At 34.7% G+C, this 23,368-nt stretch overlaps 2 protein-coding genes and 1 pseudogene across 2 annotated transcripts; 2 read left to right on the top strand and 1 right to left on the bottom strand.

Annotated features, from left to right (window-relative positions):
* Positions 1-5,865: 5,865 nt before the first annotated feature.
* LOC114745071 (uncharacterized) lies at positions 5,866-7,325 on the bottom strand. Its single transcript, XM_028933211.1, has 2 exons — positions 6,161-7,325; positions 5,866-6,074 (listed from the first exon to the last, which is right to left on the bottom strand). Exons 1-2 carry the CDS (start codon positions 7,323-7,325, stop codon positions 5,866-5,868), a joined length of 1,374 nt encoding a protein of 457 aa, XP_028789044.1.
* Positions 7,326-8,415: 1,090 nt separating this feature from the next.
* Positions 8,416-11,611, top strand: LOC114745080 (ras-related protein Rab-7a-like; annotated as a pseudogene).
* A 6,893-nt stretch (positions 11,612-18,504) lies between these two features.
* Positions 18,505-23,361, top strand: LOC114745088 (putative proline-rich receptor-like protein kinase PERK6). The gene is made up of 10 exons (XM_028933227.1): positions 18,505-18,517; positions 18,967-19,032; positions 19,427-19,501; positions 19,616-19,702; positions 19,785-19,855; positions 19,953-20,105; positions 20,334-20,501; positions 21,918-21,984; positions 22,347-22,385; positions 23,051-23,361. The coding sequence occupies exons 1-10, from the start codon at positions 18,505-18,507 to the stop codon at positions 23,359-23,361; spliced, it is 1,050 nt and encodes a 349-aa protein (XP_028789060.1).
* Positions 23,362-23,368: the final 7 nt, after the last annotated feature.

Below are 23,368 nucleotides of genomic sequence, written 5' to 3' on the forward strand. Positions count from 1 at the left end.
TTTTTTTACAAAATTACTCCAACTTGGGTATTTACTAACAACACATTACTGCTAGTATTTTTATTGCTTTCTATTTCCAGAATCCTTTTTCTTTTTCTTTTCTTTTTCTTTTTTTTTCAATTTTTTTTAATTTTGTTTCTTCTCTTTCTTTCTTTGTTTCTTTTTTTTTCTGTTCTGTTTTTTTTTTCTCAACACGGCATGCCTAAGTATGCTTCAAATGTTCATGATCCCAAGTATAATCCACTAAATTCAAGTTGATACACCTAACTCTTATTTAGACAAAATAAGATGCCATCAACTCAATTTGGTCAGTCATGTAGAAAGAAGGAGAATGAATGGCTCAAAGTGGTTAGCAAGGGATTAAAGTGTTTTTAGTTTGTGTTTGGGTCTGAATGGGTTTAGAAAAAGAATGCCTCTGTCATTTACACTTCATCAAATGTATATATGTGGCCTCAATCAAGAGTTGGGACAAGTTCTAGAGAAACTTAGTACTAGAGAGTGTCACTCAATATTTAAGAAGCAATTATAGGCCCAAAATTCCTTCAATGAAGGTTAATTCCTTCAGCCCATTAACAGGAGAAAATTGCACAATGGACTAACTTTCATGCTATGAATACTCACTCCTTTTGTACTAATTATACAGAATCAGACAACCAGTCAATTCTTCATATCCAAGACATGCTCACTTTGTAATAATCAATGAGAAAATGAACTCAAATGTAGCCATGTCAAAAATCAGAGTGCCCAAGCCAAAATGTGCAGAAATTTAATTCAAGTAATGCCATGATGTCCATGCAATTCACAAACTTTGCTGGTAGAACAGAATTGAATTCGCTATGCAAGACATTCACTAAGCCAATATGAGTGTTTAATAACAGCAATACATGGCAACCATCATTCAAAAAGAATTCACTCAGCTCACAAAAGACAGCAGCTATGAACATATGAAATCTGACAGCACTAATCAACTTCTCCCCCACACTTGGCTATTGTATTGTCCTCAATACAATCAATAAAGCCAAAGCCAAACAAAATCAAGAAAGGAGTTCACACAGATGTAATGATAACTATGTTACCTTCTACTAGTATTGCCTTTTCCCCCACTTATCTCCAGAAAAAAAGAAAACAAAACAAACAAAAAAAAAAAACAAAACAAAGAGCACAACAATTATAGAAATAAAGAAAAGTTAATGAGGGAAAGAAGCAACCTGATCAAGGAGGCTCCAAATTCTCATGGTACAACTTCAGCAAATGTCCATTAACTTTCATACTCCTGCCACTCTCTTCATCCAACAATTCAATCATGCCAAAATTGTGAACTTTAGTAACCTTATAAGGACCATCCCATCTTGTTTTTAATTTCCCTTGCTTAAATTTAAATCTGGCCCTAAACAAGAGAACTTTATCTCCCACAGTGAAATGTTTCCTTAGGATACCCCTATCATGAATAGCCTTAGTTTTCTCTTTATACAATCTTGAGTTTTCATAGGCTTCTAATCGAATTTCCTCTAATTCCTGCAGCTGGAGTTGTCTTTCTGTTGCAGCAGATTCAAAGTCCATGTTACAAGCTTTTACTGCCCAAAATGCCCTATGTTCAATCTCAACCGAGAGATGACAAGATTTTCCATAGATAAGCCTATATGGAGACATTCCTATAGGGGTTTTGTATGCTGTCCTATAAGCCCATAAAGCATCATTTAACTTGCTACTCCAATCTTTTCTAGAGGGTTTAACTATCTTTTCCAAAATTTGCTTCACTCCCTATTAGAAATTTCAGTTTGTCCATTAGATTAGGGATGATAAGGTGTAGACATTTTATGAACAACTCCATATTTTGCAAGTAATCCATCCACAACCTTATTACAGAAATGTGTCCCTCTATCACTTACTATGGCTCTAGGGACTCCAAACCTTGTAAATATATGAGATTTGAGGAATTTAGAAACTGTGGCTGCATCATCTTTCTTAGTTGGAATAGCTTCTACCCACCTTGAGAGGTAATCAACAGCCAATAAGATGTAGATAAAACCCATAGAAGAAGGGAATGGGCCCATGAAGTCAATTCCCCAAACCTCAAATATTTCACAAAATAACATAGGGTGAAGGGGCATTTCATGTCTTTTACTTAAACCACCAAATCTTTGGCATATATCACAAGTTTTACAATACTCATAGCAATCCTTAAAAACAGTAGGCCAATAAAAACCAGCTTCTAAAACCTTTCTGGCTGTTTTCTTACCACTGAAGTGACCACCACAAGATAGTGAGTGACATGCTGATATGATACCTTCAAACTCATCATCTGGAACGCACCTCCTGATAATCTGATCATTGCATAATCTCCACAATAAAGGAGGATCCCACACATAATATTTAGCTTCGCTTTTAATTTTTTGTACCTGAAAACGAGACAAAGAAGATGGGATCAGTCCAGTAGCTAGGTAATTAACCATGGTTGCATACCATGGTTCCTTAACTGCTAAAGCAAGCAAAACAGCATCTGGAAAATCATCACAGGTTATGTCAGGAGCATAAACTCCCTGAGTTCCAGGTGGTAAACGACTTAAATGGTCAGCAACAGTATTTTCTGCTCTACTTCTATCTCTAATGTCAACATCAAACTCTTGCAATAGAAGCATCCACCTTAACAACCTTGGTTTTGATTGTGGTTTCTTAAACAAAAATTTAATAGCAGAATGATCAGTATATATAACCACCTTAGAATTAATAAGATAAGCTCTAAACTTGTCCAAAGCAAACACAATAGCAAAAAGCTCTTTTTGGTTGTTGTATAATTCATTTGAGCATTATCTAAAGTTTTTGAAGCATAAGAAATTACTTTGGACAGTTTATCAATCTTTTGACTTAACATGGCACCTACTGCAGCATGAGAGGCATCACAAGACAACTCAAATGGAAAGTCCCAATTTGGTGCAGTGAGTATGGGTGGTGGTGAAACAAGCATATTCTTCAGATTATCAAATGCAATTTTACATTCCTCATCAAAATTGAAATCAGCATCTTTTTGCAAAAGTTTGGATAGTGGAGAGGGAATTTTACTAAAGTCTTTCACAAATCTTCTATAAAAACCACAGTGACCAAGAAAAGACCTAAGCTCTTTCAAGGTTTTAGGATATGGTAAAGATGATATAACTTCTATTTTTGCTTTATCTACTTCTATGCCATTCCTAGAAACAAGATGCCCTAACACTATGCCTTGCTCAACCATAAAATGGCACTTTTCAAAATTTAAGATGAGGTTCTTCTCTATGCATCTAGCTAAAATCTTATCCAGATTTTCTAAACAAGAATTAAAGTCATCACCATACACAGTGAAGTCATCCATGAAAACTTCCATGGATGACCCTAAAAACTCATGAAATATGGCCATCATAGCCCTTTGAAATGTTCCCGGAGCATTGCATAGCCCAAAGGGCATCCTTCGATAGGCAAAGGTCCCATAGGGACAAGTAAAAGTTGTCTTGTCTTGATCTTCAGGTGCTATAGGAATCTGGAAATAACCTGAAAATCTATCAAGAAAACAATAGTTAGTTTTTCCAGCTAGCTTTTCAAGCATTTGGTCAATAAAAGGTAAAGGAAAGTGATCTTTTCTTGTTGCATCATTTAATTTTTTGTAGTCAATACATACCCTCCATGAATTTTGCACCCTAGTGGGTATTAATTCATTTTTCTCATTTTTTATTACAGTTATGCCACTTTTTTTGGGTACTACATGTACTGGACTAACCCATTCACTATCTGAAATAGGGTATATAATTCCTGCACTAAGTAGCTTAGTCACTTCTTTTTTGACCACTTCAATAATTAAGGGTTTAATCTTCTTTGTGGCTGTCTTATAGGCTTAGCACCTTCTGTTAATAAGATTCTATGGGTACAAATGGAAGCATTTAAACCTGGAATATCAGCTAAAGACCAGCCTATAGCTCTCATATTTTTTTTCAGAACTGTGACTAATTGTTGCTCTTCAAATTCAGATAGTGAATTAGCTACTATAACAGGCAATTTATTGTTTTCAGCCAGAAACACATATTTCAAATTAGAAGGTAAAGGTTTAAGATCCAAATCTGGTGGTTTGATGACTGATGGAATAAGTTCTTGCGGTTCCAAAGCTCCTACCCAAGTCTTCATCTGTTCTGGAAACTTTTTCACCCTGTTCAGATCAGAAACAGCAAGTAAGTGATCTAGAGGAGAATCAAACTCAAATGAATGTAACCAATTTAAAACATTCAGGTCCTGTTTAGTTTTCTTATTGATGCCTCTGCTACTGATTTGCTTCTTAGAATAAACTTCATTAGAGGCAAACTCCAATTGCTCTTTAAACTGTTTTGGACCTAAAACAAATTCAGAAAGTAAATCATAAAATTGTTTAATAGTTTGAAATGAACTTTCAGAATTTAAATCAAGCATTAAATCAGATTGGGTTTTCTCTAAACACAATGCTAGAGGTAGCTACAATGTAGACTTGTCATTAACATCATCTCTTGTTGAAACAATTGCTTGCTTATCCTTATCCAAATCATCCATGACAGCATCTTTTGAAACTTCATCACAAGAGGCTTTTAAGTCTTTCAGCTCATTCTTTGCAATAGATTCAGCCTCTGCAAACTCAGCTAAAATTTGTCTTCCACAATCATCACTTGAAAGTAAAGAGTTAGTGGCACTAATAAAAGAAGTAGTATCAAAAGAAAAAGACTGCAAGATGGAAAGTGAGCTATCAACCGAGAGTTGGCTAATACTACACACGTCATCATTGCTGTCCAAAAAATAATCAGAGAAGAAGAAGGAATCAATCTCAGTTGTAGTCAATTCAGGTTCTACTATTTCCAAATTATCTTCATCACACAATGTCAATGCATGTTCAGCAGCAGATTCATCAATGAAAACATCAATAACCCTTAGATCAAGAAGAGAATAATCCTCAAAAGGGTGTCTCATAGCTTCATAGACATTAAATTTGATTACATGATCACCTACTTCCATTGTAATATACCCATCCTTCATGCTAATGACTGTATTTGCTGTTCGAAGAAATGGTCTTCCCAAGATTAAAGGTCCTTCAAAGACTGACTCACGTGACATGTCAAGGACATAAAAATCTACTGGAAAAACCAAATCTTTTACCTTTACTAATATGTCTTCTAACAGTCCAAAAGGTTTTCTAGTGGTTCTGTCTGCTAACTGAACAATCATGCTAGTATTTTTAATAGAATCAATGCCTAAAGATGTGTAGATAGACATAGGCATTACATTGATTGCTGCCCCTAAGTCTAAAAGGGCACTAGCAATGTTCAATTTACCTATGGTACAAGGAATACTAAATGCTCCAGGATCAGCACATTTTACAGGAATTTGTGGCTTGAATAAAGCTGAAACACTAGAACCAATCTGCACCATCTCATTAGGTTTACATTTTCTTTTATTAGTGCACAAATCCTTCAAGAATCTCATGTATTTAGGCATGCTTTTCAAGAAATCCAGCAATGGAACATTGACTTCTAGCTTGCTAAACAAATTCAAAGCTTCTTTTTCTAATTTTTCATTTGAAATTTTTTTATTAAGCAGAAAGGAATTAGGAAAGGGAAGTTCTGAAATTCTTACCTCTTTTTCTGGATTCTGGACAGCTCAGATGCAGTAGAGTTTAATTGCTCCTTATTTTTCCTCTTCAGTTGCTGCTCCTTTTCTTCTGTGACAGTTCCCTCATCCTTATTGAAGTGGTGATGTGTGCAAGTTTGACGTTCAGAATCTTCAACTTCATCCATATCAGATTGATTTATCATCTTTCTTGCCCTTGATCGTAATTGATTCTCCTTCCCACTTTCAGACTTTAATAAATGTCCTTGAGCACTATTCTCTTTCATACACCTTCTTCACAATCACTCTCTCCTTCATCAAAGTGGGCAGCATTTGAGAATTATAATCCTCCTTGTCATCAGTGGCAAATTTCACTTGCTTTCCACTTCTCAATGTTATAGCATTTAAGGACTTTGGATTGATTACAGTATTAGATGGCAGTACACCTCCAATTTTTGCTTGAACTTCATTGAGTGTATTAGCTATTTGTGTAACAAAAGTATTCAGATTTGATGACTTTGTCTCCCACTGCTCAAACTTATTTCCAAGGCAGCAAACCTAGAATTACTCACTGCATTTGTACAATCCAATTTAGACCCCAATTCTTCCATAGTTGACAATATCTTGGTCAAATTCTCATCATTCTTTGATGACGAAGCTCCTTGTAGAGGTACCACAGCCCTTTGATTTTCTGCAGAATTTCTACTCTCTTGAAACCTATTCAGCCCTTGAGATGCCCTTTCCCCTCCTTCTCTCCATCTCAAATTTGGATGATCTCTCCATCCTTCATTGTATGTATTGGAAAAGGGATTTCTTTGTTGAAACTGATTTGGTCTATTTGGATACATGGCTGCTAGGTCTTCATAGTGTGCAGGACAGGTCTCACTAGTATGCATAGGTGATGCACAGTGAATACAAGAAGGTCCCACTAGAGCTTGGGAAGTATTCACAGCATTACAAGCCTTCGGTTGCCTTTCATTTTCCAGCCTTTCTAGCCTTTTATCCATTTTTGACAACAGCTGAACCAACATATCTTGAGAGTTATCTGTAGTAACTTCACTAACACCTACAACATCTCTTGTGTAAAATTGTTGATTGCTGTTAGCCATAGTCTCCAATAATTCCCAGGCCTTATTAGGTGTAAGAGCAAAAATAGAGCCATTTGCAGCAGCATCTATACTCATCTTATAAGAGGGCAGTAAGCCTTCATAGAAATATTGCACAAGGTTTGACTTACTACACTGATGATTTGGACAGCGATTAATAAGAGTCAAATACCTTGTCCAATAGTCATATAAGGATTCTTGGTCTCTTTGTGAAATCCCATAAATGGCCTTTCTTAGCTTTGAGATACGTGAGGCTGGAAAATATTTGTCTAAGAAGGTTTTCTGCAATTGTTCCCATGTGAGTGTAGCATAATGTTGAGGTAGGGTATGAAGCCATTCCTTAGCTCCTCCCTCTAGTGAGAAATGAAAAACCTTCATTAGCATATCTTCCAGCTTAGCTTCAGGAGGTTTCATGGCTGAACACACTGAATATAAAGTATCCAAATGCTGATAAGCATCATTCCCAGCCAGGCCATAAAACCTTGGAAGAGCACTAATCAATGATCCCTTGATTTCAAAATTTGCAGCATTGGCGTAGAAACCTTTAGGAGTACAATGGGCAGCAGTATTGTTTATGTCTCTGATGCTTCTAGTATCATCCTCATTTGCATTGTTTCTTTGAGCCATAATGAAATGGTTGTCTATAAATTCACCTGCAGCAGAATCTGAGTCAGAAAAATTATTAGAATCACTTGATTGGCTAGTGGGTGTTATGTGAGATGTTTCCTCCCTATTTTCCAAACCTACAGTTCTTACGTGTTTGCTCTTTTTCAATTCCCTTAAAGTCTTATTAAGATCTGGATCTAAAGGTAAAAGTTCCCTATTTCTGGTCATAAACTTTTCTCCTCCTTTTTTTTTTTTTACGAAAAAAATAGCAATAAAACTAAATGACTGCAGAATCAAAATCTCCAAAATAATGCAACTCTAAGCAGAATCACAGCAAAACAGAAACAAATTTTTTTTTTAATAACAGATTGAAGAGCAAAAATTCTATATAAAAAAAAAAATTCAAGGCAGATTACAAAACACTCTAGCAACTGAGAACCAAGGAGACAAAACTCCCCGGCAACGGCGCCAGTTGATAAACTCTGTCGTAGGAGCTTATCAAAAATTCTAGTTTGCAAAAATATGTAGTAATTGTGCAAGTCCTAGGTCGATCTCTTGAGGAGCTAAGATTCCTTGAAAATCAGTTAAAAGAGTGTTCAACAAATTAAGTTGAAGAAAAGTTATCCTATGCAAATTGTTGGTTCAAAAATTCCTTTGAAGAGTAGAATAAGAAAGAAAATGATCAGAAGCAGAGTATCAAAAGAACAGAATTGAAATCAACAAGTTGAGAAACTTCCTTCGGAGAATTCCCTAGCCTTCATTGCTATTCATATTTCGTTTGCATTGATTAGAAAGATAAATCTGAATATGCCTTCACAGATTAAGAACATGAAATGCATTCAGAGCTCCTAGATGAATACTAACAGCATCCATTAAATTTTAATCAACTCAGTTACAATCTGATTTGAACAAATCGAAAATCAGAACTGAATCTACTCCGAAAAAAGAGCATTAGACACCTAAACACATAGCACATTCGAAATCCTGATTTAACAATCATAAAGAAGTACATAAACTCAGCTAATAAGATCAGAAATCACACGTTCTGAACAGAGAAGAGTATTTCCAAATCCAGAAAAAAAAAATCTGAACAAACTCCCTTTCAAGCTCCATGACTCAGGCTTCAGTTGAATCTCCAAAGGAAGAAGAGTTTCAGCTCCTCATGGCCGCAGGAATGGCTTGGGTAGATCTTTGGATTTGCTTCGCCATTGCAGAACTGATGCGAACGGGGAGGTGTGGCGGAGAAAGCGAGATAATCTGAAGTTGAGAGAGAGAAAAAGGTGCAAGCGAAAGAATGTATAATATCCCCCGTGTGTATCTCTCCTTCTTTAATAATAATATATCATTTTCATAGATCCTCCAGCCCCCCACTTCTTTCTTTAATTTCCGTCCAATTCCATTCGGTCCCCACACTTCATTTTCAACTTGAATTCTTGGTCAAAGAAGAACTACCCACGTGTCCCTCAATGCAAGTTGAATTTGTGTACAGTTGGCTAGCACAATTGGTTTCAGACTTTCTTCAAAAACTCCACATTTTGGTATTCTGAAGTTGGCTCTGTATTTTCCCAATTTGCCCCTAAAAGAAATTGCAAATCTGAAACAATATTAAGGCTCTCAAAATATCATTTTTTTCTATTAATTCCAGTTAAAATTTTTCTAAACTCCCATTTATTTTATACAAGCAAAATGTGATTAAGGAGTTTCATCAGTGAGGCTATGGGAGTCTTTGTAAGAATACCAACGTGGCTACGCAAGTTTTCATTTTAAAATAGAAAAAGGAGAAATAATTTTGGCCCAATGAATAATAAAATAAAAGTCCTTTTTTTAAATATATATGTATATATGTGTAATTTTAAAATGTTTTTTAGAGCCATGTGAGATTTTTAGAACTTCCGCAAACTTGAATGATTATTCTCCTATTTGAGGTTATAGGAACCTCCACAAGGAAAATAATCCAAAATTCTTTTCAAAAAAATATTTCATAAGTAAAAATACAAAAATATTAAAAAATACCAGCCCACAAAAATATCTTTTTTAATTGAATAAATATTTTCATAAAAAATAACAATCAAGTGACACGTATTTATCATATTTTTGAGTATGTAGAAAAAGAGGCTATTGTATAAAGTTTTCTCACTGTTTGTCATCTGCACATGCAATTCCAAGATTGAGAATGTCTCCCTGTATGTGCAGATTTGGGATACCGCTGGTCAGGAGAGGTTTTAAAGTCTTGGCGTTGCTTTCTACCGTGGTGCAGACTGCTGTGTCCTTGTTCATGATGTAAATGTTATGAAATCTTTTGATAATCTCACTGGCGTGAAAAATTTCTTATTCAGGTGGCTGTTAACTCAGGATAGTAAGAAATTTAGCTTAATGAAATAAAAATGAATGTTTCTGACAAGCTATTGATTTCACAGGCTAGTCCATCTGACCCAGAAAACTTACCGTTTGTTGTCTTGGGAACAAAATAGATGTTGATCGTGGTAATAGCCGAGTTGTAAGTTGCTTCTCCCTTCATGGCATGTTTGCTTCTTGTGATCCATGAAAATAGCCACCTAACTGAGTTATCTGGATTGGATAGACCTCCTGGCGGAGTTCTTAGAAGATTTGTGACGCTTCTTCTTCTTCGTCTTTGGAGAGTCTTGGTGGTGGTTGATTTTACTTCACAGCAATATCTTCCATATCTTTTGTTGTAGGTTTCTGAGAAGAAAGCAAAAGCATGGTGTGCTTCCAAGGGAAACATAACATATTTTGAGACCTCTGCTAATATCAGACAGAGAACCAGTGAATCAGTCATGGATTTTTCACCCTACAAACTGACTTGTCAAAAGATTAGCCATAGTAAAACAACTAATAAAATGGGTCAAAAACCTGTTTTGGTCTTCTTCATCTAATTATTGTTATGGCATTCTGTAATGAAGATTAATGATTTTTAGTTGACTCTACCCTACCATTTCATGCAGATAGATTTATTATTGTATGCAAAATGTTTTAATATTTGGTATCCAATTATTTAATATTTTGTATATGTTAATATAATTGCAAAATATGATGTATTTTTTTTTGGATACAATATGATGTATGTTTAGAAGAATGGTCCGTCCACAATTTCCTTGCTGTTGGACCATTGATCCGTGTACTGCTCCTTATCCTAGTTCAATAATCAGTCTGGTATTTTGAAACATTGAATTTTACTATGGGAGAATAACAAGAGTAAAGAGTTGGAGAAAGAGCAGACTGAGCAGGATATTTTAAGTGAGGGATTTGTTTCCTTTGAAGTACTCTGCTACTTTCAACTAGGTGATAAGGTCTGGCCTGTATATTTTTAACCGGAGCATTGGTTGTTCTAAAGGATTTTGTATAAAATCAGCTTTTCTGACGGTACTAGTTGAAGAACAAATAGCCAGACTAATATCGCCATGAACAATTGGTGGATTGCCATATTTTGGAAGTCATTAATTTGGCTTCTTCTCTGTAAATTGTGCAAATGCTCCTAATATGACCATAAAAGTCCATTTTGCCAAAAGCCGTACCAAGTTATATCCGCATTTGATTGCAAAAACATGATATTCATTTCTTTACGCCAAGAAGTTAAGGATATCAGAGTTCTTTTTATTTTTTGGGCCAAGGCATCACTGTTCAGCTTTCATTTGATAGTTGAGTGATCCAAGGTTGCAGAATAGTTACAACTCTGATGAGATGCTTCAAATGATTGCCTTTGCTGCAAATTGTGTGCGCCATTCAGCTAGGCATCAGCCTCGAATGAGCCAGGTCAGTTAACCAAGCGTAGAAATATGTTTTTAGTTCTCTGTTATTTTCTATTGATGAATTGCTTTGGACATTCTATTTCTACCAACTGTGTATGAACAAAGAATTCTCCCCAACGTTGCATCCACCTATTTCTCTGGAAAAAATGAGTCCAGTGTTGACTTGCAATATATTGTGAAGTTATTGCAAGCTACCGAGAAAAATCTGATAGAATGTCTAATGATATTTTGGAATGTAGAAATTCCGACATCCAATTTGACCGCTTGCAAATAGAATTCTAAAACCTAAAGATGCAGTGCTTGCTTGTAACGATTAAGATGTCTGGCATTGAGCAGGTAGTTCGGGCTCTAGAAGGCGATATTTCTTTGGATGATCTGAATGAGGGAAGCACACCTGGGCACAGCAGAGCACTTAGTTCCTTTGAAAGTTCAGGTTATCATACTGGCCAATACAATGAGGACCTAAAGAAGTTCAGGAAGCTGGCACTAGAGCAAGAAACTAGTGAATACAGTTGGCCCTGTAGTGATTGTGATCAATAACCGTCTGCCTCAAGCAGTTCAGGCCTGCAAAATATACAGGAGAAATAATGGGGAATGTAGAAGGGGAGATTTGCTGAGTTTTGGTCCTTGGACAGATAATTCTCATGAGTTGAAGAATGAGGATTGGTTCCTCATTTGTTGCTTCCTTCACAAAAATGAACACCTGAGTCGTTGGTAAATATAATTTGACTTTGTTGGTAGATGGTGCAGGTTCAGCGTACAAATTGGTTTGTTCGTTGATTTCAACAATCTAATTTTTTTCAGAAGTAACATTCTCTTGAACAATGTAATTCAAATAAGTGTAAGCCGGTTTCACCCTGGAAGCAAACATCTGCTGAACAAAAGAAAGCATTGACGTTGGGAGTCTTGAGACGAAAGGGTGGATCCGAATTTGGTTGGTTTATTTTGTAAGAAAGCATTTACTGATCCTAAGAGAATTACCAAATCTCACCTTCCAGCTGAAAATGCTCAAATTAGAATTGATGTCCCAGCAGGACAACTACAAAGTGCAAGTAAAACCAAATCACATCTGAAAGGGGGTAGACTAACAGATTCCAAATATAAAACTCCTTGAAAGAAAAAAGCAGCAAATAATCATGATAGTCAAATTGAGGAGGTAAGTCCTATAGGAGAGGAACGAAACATGACTAGTCAAAAGACCTCAGAAGAGGCTCAGGTACCTGAAAATAATGAAGAAATCTCGATAAGTTATGTTATTATAAGAAAAAGATGGAACCAAGAGAATACAATTGTTGACTATTTTTTCATATAATATTGTTGTCGAAATAATTAATCAATATGAGGATCTTGAACCTACATCGGCTGAAGAATGTAAACATACAGATGATTGATCAAAATGAAAAGACGCAATTCAAGCAAAATTAAATTCACTTTCAAAACGTGAAGTTTTTGGACTTGTAGTCCACATATCAAACGATGTAAAACTAGTTAGGTGCAGATGGATCTTAGTGCACAAGCGAAATGAGAAAAATGAGATTGTTAGATATAAAGCACGGCTTGTAGCACAAAGCTTTTCACAAAGACCTGGTATTAATTATGAAGAGACATATTCTCTTATGGTTGATGCAATCACTTTAAAATATATAATTAGTTTGGCAATTCATGAAAAACTTGAAATGCATCTAATGGATGTCATTACGACATATTTGTATGGTTCTTTAAATACTGAGATTTATATGAAAATCCCTAAAAGATTTAAATTGCTAGAAACATGTGAGAATTCTCAAGAAAATTATGCAATTCGTTTGCATAAATCCTTATATGGATTAAAACAATATGAAAAAATATGGTATAACCGATTTAGTGAATATTTGTTGTGAGAAGGTTATAAAAATGATCCAATTTGCCCGTGTGTTTTTATAAAAAGAAATGGATCAGAGTTTGTTATAATTACTATCTATGTGGATGATTTAAATATTATTAGAACTCCCGAAGAGCTTAAAAAAGCAGGTGATTGTTTAAAGAAATAATTTGAAATAAAAAGATCTTGTAAAAACAAAGTTTTGCCTTGGCTTACAAATTGAGCACTTAGCAAATAAAATTTTTATCAATCAATTAACTTATACTGAAAAAGTATTAAAGCGACTTTATATGGATAAGGCGCATCCATTATCTACTCCTATGATCGTAAAATCACTTGATAAGGATAAAGATCCTTTTTCGCCCTCAAGAAGATGAGAAAGAACTCCTTAGTCCAAAAGTACCAAATCTTAGTACTATAGATGCATTAATGTATCTTACCAATTCAACATGACTTGATATTGCATTTGTTGTTAATTTATCAGCAAGATTTACTTCCTCCCCAATAAGAAGGCATTGAAATGGCATTAAGCGTATATTTCGATATCTCCGAGGGACAATTGATATGAGATTATTTTACTCTAATAAATCAGAATAATAATTAATTAGTGCAGACGCAGGATTTCTATAAAATCCACATAAAGACAAGTCTCAAATAGGATTTTTCTTTATTTGTGGAGGTACAGTGATATTATGGCACTCAACAAAACAAATTTTATCAGCTATCTCATCAAATCATACAGAAATAATTGCAATTCATGAGGCAAGTCGAGAGTCTATTTGTCTGAGGTCAGTGACTCAATATATTTAAAAAAATGTGTGGTTTTTCCCTTGAACAGAAGATTCCAACAATATTATATGAAGATAATATACAACATGCATAGCTTAATTAAAGGGAGGATATATCAAAGGAGATAGAACAAAACATATTTCTCCAAAGTTCTTTTTCACTCAATCTTTTGAAAAGTGGTGATCTAGATGTTCAACAAATTCGCTCATGTGATAACCCTGGTGATTTGTTCACCAAGACATTGCTTACTAGAACATTTGAGAAGTTACTGTATGGTATTAGAATGCGCAGATTTAAAGACTTAAAATGATGCATTCATTAGGGAGAGTAAATATTATGTACTCTTTTTTTTTCCACTAGGTTTTTGTCCTAATAGATTTTTTTTAGTAAGGTTTTAATGAGGCACAATACTCGTTATGGACATCCAAGAGAGAATATTATAAATATTACATGAGTGGATGCCCATAACCCCTAACTCTTAGGATTCTCATAGGATTCCTTACTTTCAAGTGTCATAAACTACATAACCTTCCTAATGAATGACTTGGGAGGAGTTTCTGATTAATTGTTAATGTCATTATGATATTCTTTATTCCTTTGTAACCTTATTATAGGATTTTAATGATTGGAGGCCTATAAATAGAGGGCATGTACAAGGCATTTGGACCATGAAACAAAGTAAATGAAAAAAAAAGCCATTGTCTTATCTATCTCTTGTTCTCTTTTCTACTCTCTAGTCTTCTTATTTCTTGTAATTTTACAACACTTTACTTATTTTACCCTTATTTAGTTGACCTTTTTTGTTATTTTTTCCATACATTTTTTTTCTTATTTTTTTCTCACTCACTTACCTAGTTATAAATAAGAGAAACTTTGGGAAAAAAAAGTAAATTTTCTATCTATTTATTACTTTTAGGTGATTGTAAGAATTTTTTTAAATCATATAATTCAGTTAGTTAAATCTTATAATAAAAGATAGAAGAAGTAATTTTTAGTTATGTAAGGAGAAAGTAGGAGGTGAGTAATGACACTAAATCGTTGCTGTGCTTTACAGATCCATCCAAACAAATTGCCATTTCGCTAGTCAACGACCATTATCACAAAACAATTCCCAGCCATTACTCGGCACTATGCCTTTTTAAGCACAATTAGGGTGGAAACAAATTAGGAGCAGGCTAGATTTTGCTCTTAAAAAGTCAAGCCTCACTAGTAACAAGCCAACATAAGCTTGGCGTGTGATGTGTCATTAGCCTTTTTCTTGGCATGGGCCTGCTCTATACAAAAACTTGATTTAACCTAAGTCTGTTAAAAAAGTCTTTAATTTTAAAAATTTTAAAATATATAATAAAAAATACATGGACTAATGAAAAAAAAATATACATAATACATGATAATTATTTTTTAATCTTGTCTTTTATTTAATTTTTAATGTTATAAGTACTATTTTAAATCTTAATTATAGTTAATATTATTTAAAACAAGTTATAATTGTATGTAAAAATTTGGAATAAGACTAAACATAAGTATAAAATTAAAATAAAAATTAGGACAAATAAATAGGGAAAGAAAATGATTAACTTTACAACGAATAATGTGTATTATGATTTGATTAACATAACATATAAGTTAATTAATTTATCAATTCTTTCTCTTCTTTTTAGCTATTCTTCTAGAATAAATTTTTTTCACTACTATTTAATCTATATTTTTAGAATTTAAAGATCACGTTATTTATTGACACTACTATTTTAAATTATATCCTTATCTTTACATGCAGACTAGATTTCAAAATTCAATGAGACGTTAACTATGTGTAAAAAAAAAATTAAAATAGCACATTAAAAATAATGGAATAAACTAATTTTCTCATATTATTATAATTATAAACTTATAATAAACTCAAGTTGACCTAACAGGCTTATCAAAATACTTTTTAAGCTAAATAAGCTTTCAAAAAGTCCTGGGCCTATTTCTATTTTTAAACAAGTTAAGGCATAGGCTCCTAATAGGTTGTCTAGCCTGTTTCCACTTATAAGCATGATTAGTAAGGTTAAATCTTAAATTCATGAGAAAATTAGATCTTGTTTGTTTTCTTGTTTCATTAGATAACTCTTTTGCGAATATTAAAAAATTAATTAAGGTAGTTATTTATTATAAATAAGAGTAGTCTTTCTTAAAATATTTTTGTTGATAATGTGCGTTACAACACAAAGTCATTATGTAATGGATTAAGGTGCAAACTTACCTTTAAAGTTTTCACACAGGATACACGCTAGGCCCCCAAAAGTTTTTTTTTAAAAAAAAAAAACATATTTGCCCTTGAAGTTTAGAATCGTAGTAATATTGCCTCCTACTGTTAAAAAACTAACTAACCATTACAATAGTGATGTTAACAGTTAATATATTTAATGGTACAATATCGCCACGATTTTAAACTTCCGAGACAAATTTATTTCCAAAAAAAAAATTTTGAGTGGGCAGTATTTCTAAATGAAAACTTTCAAAGCAAATTTGTAACTTAACCTTTAAGCAATTCACGTAACTGATCGATTTCATTAGTGGGGATAAGTTTTTATTGTTGTTTAACAACAAATTCCTTATTACGATATGATGGATAGTAATATGTAATGGGGATAAGGTGCATTCAATAATCCAAACCAATTTTAAAGGTGTATCAGTATCTTAAACTATTTAATAGTGCGATTTTGCCCCAAAACTACTAAAAATGGAGCAGTTTTCACCCGTAACTAATGGAATCTTAACTCCGTTACTCTTCATTGTCTTCATCAGGGGACTGTCCAAGACCATGCGATTAGCAGCTGGGAAGTCGCAAAATAGTGCTTCACCACAACGACAGATCTCTGGCTTCTCGTCCCACCACTGTCGCCGACAAGCATATGGACTATAACTATGCCGTCTTCCATTTTGCGCCTTAAACTTCTCTCAAACTGTGGGTTCGAAATGCTGAGATTGCCTGAGATTGATATGGGTATAAGGGACTGTACAATTTTTCAAATTTTCATTCTCTCCAGGATCCCCAGAAAATAGAATTGTCTTGTTATAGCTATGGGGCATGCGTTTCATTGCTCTTTACATTAATTTCTTTTGGATGTTTCAACTAGGCAAGTCCATCGTAAGCAGAAGTCATCTCATTCTCTCATTTCATTTTCACTGCATAACTATCTCTTTCACCGCGCAATTTCATAGAGCTCGGGGTGGTGGTTGAGTTTCAAGCAGAGCGGTGAACAGGACTGTCTCCTGTAATCTTCTTGTCCCTCTCTGTGCTGCTCTATGAAGATGATAGTTTCCTCATTGTTCTGCAGAAGATGATGAACAATAACGGAGTTAAGGTTCTGTTAGTTAGGGGTGAAATAGCTCCATTTTTAATAGTTTATGAGCAGAATTGTACTACTAAATAGTTTAAGATACTGGATGTACTTTTAAAATTAATTCGGAGTGTTGGTTGCACCTTAACATTATATAATAACACTGATAGACCCTTCTTAAAGTGATTTCATATATCTACATGAAGAGATTACTAAATTTTGATGATATAAAGGAAAGGGAATTTATATGTTTAAGTTAAAATAATATATTTGTTAAGAAAATAATTTGGACCTTTCTAGAAATAAAAAAACGAGAAACAAAAAGAAATTATCCGTATTTTTCCTTTTCAACTGTTAATTAGCCTCTAATTTCAATACTGTTGTTGGAGAAAACAACGAAATCGCTGTTATGGCCGCCAACAACCCGCAGTCGCAAAGCCGTCCCCAGCCAGTAGACCTCGCCGTGTCTCTCAAGCTAAGGAAAATTTGATCCAAATATTTTTGAATGAGTTGTAATTTAATTCTTAAACTTTGATTCCATGTAACTTGAGCCTTAAAGTTTTAACTTGATTATAACTTAAACCCTGAACTTTAACTCAATATGAAGCAGTTTATATGGTTTAACCATTTAAGAAATTAGTTCCTGTATTTTTAAAAATAAAATGAATTTCAGTGACTAAAATTTTAAATAGTTAAACAAGAAAGCTTACCTCCAGTTAGTTGTATCAGTGCAACCAGTTTCTCAATAAAAAACTATCATATGGATTCATTAAATGACCCATTTAACGATGTTTATATTTTCTCCTCCCCTGTTCATGAGAAAATCAGTTCGTCGTCTTCTCCACCTTCGTTCAAGGGAAAATCAATTCGTGCTCTAAGATTTCACTGAAACAGAGGCGACCACTGTTACTGGACTTTCATCACGAGCCTCTGCCTCGCCTTAACCCTTAACGTAGCAAAGAGAAAAGCAGACAAAACAATCCAAGCTCTCCGACCATCTCCACCACCGAGCTCCGAGTCGACACCGCGACCTTCTTGCCTATGGCTTACATCTTAGCCGCCGCCACTTCCATCATGATCGATCTGGTCATACTTGCTCTGGTTTCGACTGCGTCCTTCTCTGTTCTGAGTCGACCATCCCTATTTCAAACGGCAATGGCTTGTCTTCAGCGAAGGTTTGATCTTGCTTTTTCTATCGGTTTGCGTGCTAATCTCATCTCCAAATAGGTCCGAATCATCTCCTTTGCCAGAATCAGACTCTTCCTTACACTCATTAGAATTCAGAACAATCAAGTTTAATTGAGCACAAACCATCCACCCTTCTAGTCTTGATTGTTGCCCTGATTCCTCTCGAGCTTCCCTTAAACTGGTGATGAACGGCGCCGTCATCTTGCTCCCTAGCGTGACCGTCTCTGGCAATATCCTATGCCTATGAGATAGAACGTAAGGCCGGCATTATGGCTCAGCATGGTGGGTTATGGCTTTTGCTAGGGATTTGTGCTCTTAAACGGAGATGGAAAAAGGAAACACCGTTAAATAATGACCTGTTTAATGAATCCAGAGGGCAGTTTTTAATTGGAAAACTGGTTGTACTGGATATAAGCAACTGGAGGTAAGTTTTCCCCATAGTCAAACTATAGGGATTACGTTGTTGTGACCTAAAGTGAAAAAATACAAGCACAAAAAAGATTAACTTTCCCAATTCAAAATTATCTGCTGCTTTTTAATTATATTCCCCCTCAAATTAGCCTGCAACTGATGATGACGCAGCACAAATGCAATCCTCTCGGGAAAACTTTACACCCAACTCGAGCTAGATTTGTTGGAATTTGTTTGCTATATCCAAAAGGAAATGAAAGTCTTGAAAAGTAACTTTTAATGAAGCAGGATAATCCCTTAGTTACAACTGTGCCTTGCAGAATCCAGTGTCGGGAATCCTTTGTCGGTCAACAAGCCACGGTTGCAAAACCTTGCAACACAGCTAGGTAAGGTTAAGTTCGAAAGTATCTGTTCCTACTGATGATGACACAGAGAAAAATTAGGAGAATACTATTGTTATTTGCGGATCGAATACTATCTTGTCCCGGAGTCCTGGACCTCCCACACTCACCAAGAATATTTGCATATGAAGTATTAGCATTGGCAACAGATGGATTCTCAGTGTCAAATAGACTCGGCCGAGGTGGTTTTGGCACAGTCTATAAAGGATCCCTCCCCCCTAATAATGATATTATTGTTGCAATTAAGAAGCTAAACTCCTGAGCCCCATCACATCAGAGGGATCGGAGGGGGAGCGGCAGCTCAAGACTGAAATCTATACCATTAGCCAAGCCAGTCACAAACATATTGTTTTGCTGGTTGGATACTACATTGATGTAGATGCAGCCCGTGGGAGAGACATGATGCTTGTTTATGAGTTCATCCCAAATGGTTCGTTAGAGTCCCACCTGCATGGTAAGACTTGGACCCATTTTTAGAAGGGAATAATTATAACATATATGGATATGTTCATCATAAATGTTCTCTAGAGGAATTGATATCTTGCCTGATCTACATATAATCACTCAGGAAGGGACACAGAAACTATAGACTGGGAAACAAGGAAGAAGATTGCTATCGGCTCCGCAAGAGGATTGGAATATCTTCATGATAGCTGTGAGTTTACCTGCTTAATTAACACTTTATTACTTTTGTAATCTTACCTTTTGAAGTCAATAATATTGGTGTTTCATTTTAGGTAAACCCAGAATCATACACCTTGACATCAAACCAGCCAACATTCTTCTTCTTGAAGATTTTCAGCCAAAGGTAGGTCTGTCTTGTAACTTTATAATTTCTGAACATGTGGAATCCACAAAAATGCAAGGAAGGTTTTCCGTTAACTGTTTGTTTCAATCTCCAAAAGGTTCTGCTATATATATCGTTGGAACTCAGATGTTTAGCTCCAGAATATACTCGAGGGAGAAAAGCCACTGAGAAGGCAGATGTGTTTGCCTTTGGTGTTGTGCTTTTGGAGTTGATCACAGGACGAAAACCCAGTGACTTCACAGATAACACGGTTAGTCTGTGTTCTTCGAATTTGTTTAGAGACGAAAGACCTGACCTCAGATATATAACAGAATTGGGCTGCATTATTATTAATGTTCATAAAACGTTCTTTCAGATTATAACTAGTTCAAGATATGTATCAAATTTTAACAAAGAAATGGTGCTCAACAAGATCATAGATAACTAATTATACTTGAAATTTCGGCACTAATACATGCATGTTACCGATCGATCACAGTCAGAACCTGAACTCTTAGCAGTCTTGAACTCGGAAGATCGAAACTTTGAGGCTCTTGCCGATCCAAGGTTGCAGAACCATTACAACCCGGAAGAGATGTTTCGAATGGTTTCTTGTGCTGCCAGTGGCATTCACCAGTCCTCCGCGCGTCGTCCTCAAATGAGCCAGGTTAGGGCACTTTGGTCTTTTATATATATATATTATATGTTATGTGTGTTATATGTATGCGCATAAAAGTGATTTTATGTCTATCCCAAAGTATCGGTGCTTTTATATATATATATATATATATATATATATATTTTTTGGGCAAAAGTAAACAGTGCTTATATGACTTGCTATAAATCTTACATATATACTGATAACTGAAACATAAATGGTTGAATTTTTTATTCAGTTTTGTTTAATTATATTTTGTTGGTTTCCGTACTAAAGAAATCTATTAGGATTGGATTTTTTCCCCTTAAATTGATTTTTTTAAAAGAAAGATACACTAAACATCCTTTTGTTTTACCTGAATTATAGAGATTTTTTTCTATTTTAAAAACATATATAAATCTCCTTTAAAATTAAAATGCATGACAAATATTTTTTTATTTATTTGACATTCCATTTCCATCAATCCAACTAGTTGATAGTCAAGATTGAGTAATTGACTTTTCAAATTTGTCTTCACTAAAATCCCTACCTTAATATGAGAATTATTTACACGTTTATATTTCAAATACCTTTTTTTTTTTTAATCATAAAGCACAAATGATGTAAGTATGAGAGATTATGTAAATCATTTAAATTTATAGTTTAAAATTTTCAAACACATTTTTTCCTACACATTTATAAACATATATTTAGTTAAGTATATTTTCATTAAGAGAACTAATTAAATTTCAAATCAAGTTTTTTATGTTCACGTTTTTTTTTTTACCCTTTTTATGTCCACTTTAACTAAATTATTTAAACTTCAACCCCTATATGATAAAAACATTATATTAAATAAATAAATATTTGCCAAAACAAATAAAATCAAGGGAATAAAAAAGAAAACTCTTAAATTATTATTTAAAATATTCTTAACGGATTTCACAGTTTGAATTTAAATATATGTTTTTAAAATAGAGATGGAGTACGATGGGGGCTAACGTATTTCCCGCTTTTTTAATATCATTTACCGTCAGTATATTTATTTTTTTAAAAAAAAATTGATTTTGGTTGATTAAAAACGAGGGAGTTGTTGAGGAAACATGGAGATAAAGATGGAGAATGTGTTAAAAATAATTTACTTGTAGATTATTTTGATAATTAATTAGATTAGCCTATCAAAATTATAAGCCAGAAGATGTGGTTATTTTCATTACACGCACCCCCAACTTTACGTCTTTACCCCCAAAAACTCCCATCAACTACCTCAATTAGTCAACCAAACGGAATCACTTTTATTTCTAATCTTAAACAAACGAAACGTAACGTGAATATCTGAGAACTGATCTTCTTGTTTTTTTTTTTTAACCCTTTGCTTCTTTTTGATAACAAAATCTTTAAAAAAAAAAAGACAAGGTTGAATATAATTAATTTGTGACTAAGCAGGTGGCTATGGCTTTAGAAGGATGGCCTGGCCTAGATAATGACCCGACCCAGAACATCGCCCCTAGACGTCAATTATCCGAGGAATCCATGTAGGGGGAACTCTAATCAGTATCACTCCCTCTAGTAGTGCTGCCTCCTAAATATTCAAATAGACATGAAACTTGAATATGAACGCCAGTCTACAATTTCATTCCAAAGGAAATAGACATGAGGTTCTGGTTAAACATTATATGTTTGAGTTGGATATTTTGCATGCGTGTGTTTCAAATAAAACCATATGGTACATTATTTATTTCAGGAGTGTAATATCTAATTGTTTTGATGGTTTCATTGAAATTCTGTAATTAATGGAATTAATGGTGGATTTGCCATAAATAATTATTGAGTAGTTTATAAGTTTAAGAAAAATTATGTAATTAATGTCCTCAGGGTGTTTGGATTTGCTTTTTGAAGACGGAAGTGTACGAGGTAAGTATGTTTAAAGAGTTTTATCTCAATTTATAAAAAAAATATTTTCTAAGGGTGTGTTTGGTATGAGGGATTTGGAAGGGAGGGGAGGGATTTTAATCATTTTTCCTTGTTTGGCAACAAACAAATTTTAGGAGGGGAAGAAAAATTTAAAAAAAATTTTCCTCCCCTCCCCTCCAAAATTGGGAGGATTTGGAGGGAAAGGGTAATATTTTGCCAGGTGTTGACCATTATGCCTATATTTTGTCATGTTGTGACCATTATGTTCATATCTTAAATAAAATGACGGCAAATTGTCTATGTCAAAATATTTTTTCCTCCCCTTCTCTCATAAACCAAACAAGGTAATATTAAAATCCTTCCACTCTCCTCCCCTCCCTTTCCCTCCATTAAAATCTCTCCCCTCCCCTTCCTCTTATTGAGCCAAACAGACCCTGAGTGTCTTTGGGTCCACCAAGAGTAGATTAGATTGGCCCGATGTGAATTTGCGTGTTTAGTGGATAGTGGGCCAATCAGCTACTTGGTCAGCAAGTTTTCTATAATGAAATTGAAACTGATAAAGTCAAGCTTGTGCATATGAGGATGCATGCTATGCATGGGTCAATTATGCATGTTGTACATATATCAAGCATCATAAGAGTTTTTTTTTTTTTTTTGATATGCAGGAAATACAAGGCAGAAAAAACAAGCAACCAATAAGAGAAAAACTGATCTCCCGTATCCGAGAGAAGAATCTGCGCCGTGGCCTCAGGGCCAAAAAATTGCAGGCCGTATCCCGCAGCTAACCCGCGCTTCGCAAGCATATCCGCTTTCCTATTGTCCTCTCTGTCGATCTGTTGAAAACTCACCTTCCAATCTCTTCGAAGCATGCTCTTGGCTTCGTCAATCAGAGAGGACTCCTCATGCAGCTCCGTTTGGGTCATCTGAATTAAGTTCAGAGCTTCTTGCGAGTCGCTCTTCAGGACGATCTGTCTGAATCCCCC

This window comes from Neltuma alba, unplaced genomic scaffold (assembly GCF_004799145.2).
Source record: "Neltuma alba isolate B1F8T4 unplaced genomic scaffold, ASM479914v2 tig00000769_pilon, whole genome shotgun sequence".
Classification (NCBI taxonomy): domain Eukaryota; kingdom Viridiplantae; phylum Streptophyta; class Magnoliopsida; order Fabales; family Fabaceae; genus Neltuma; species Neltuma alba.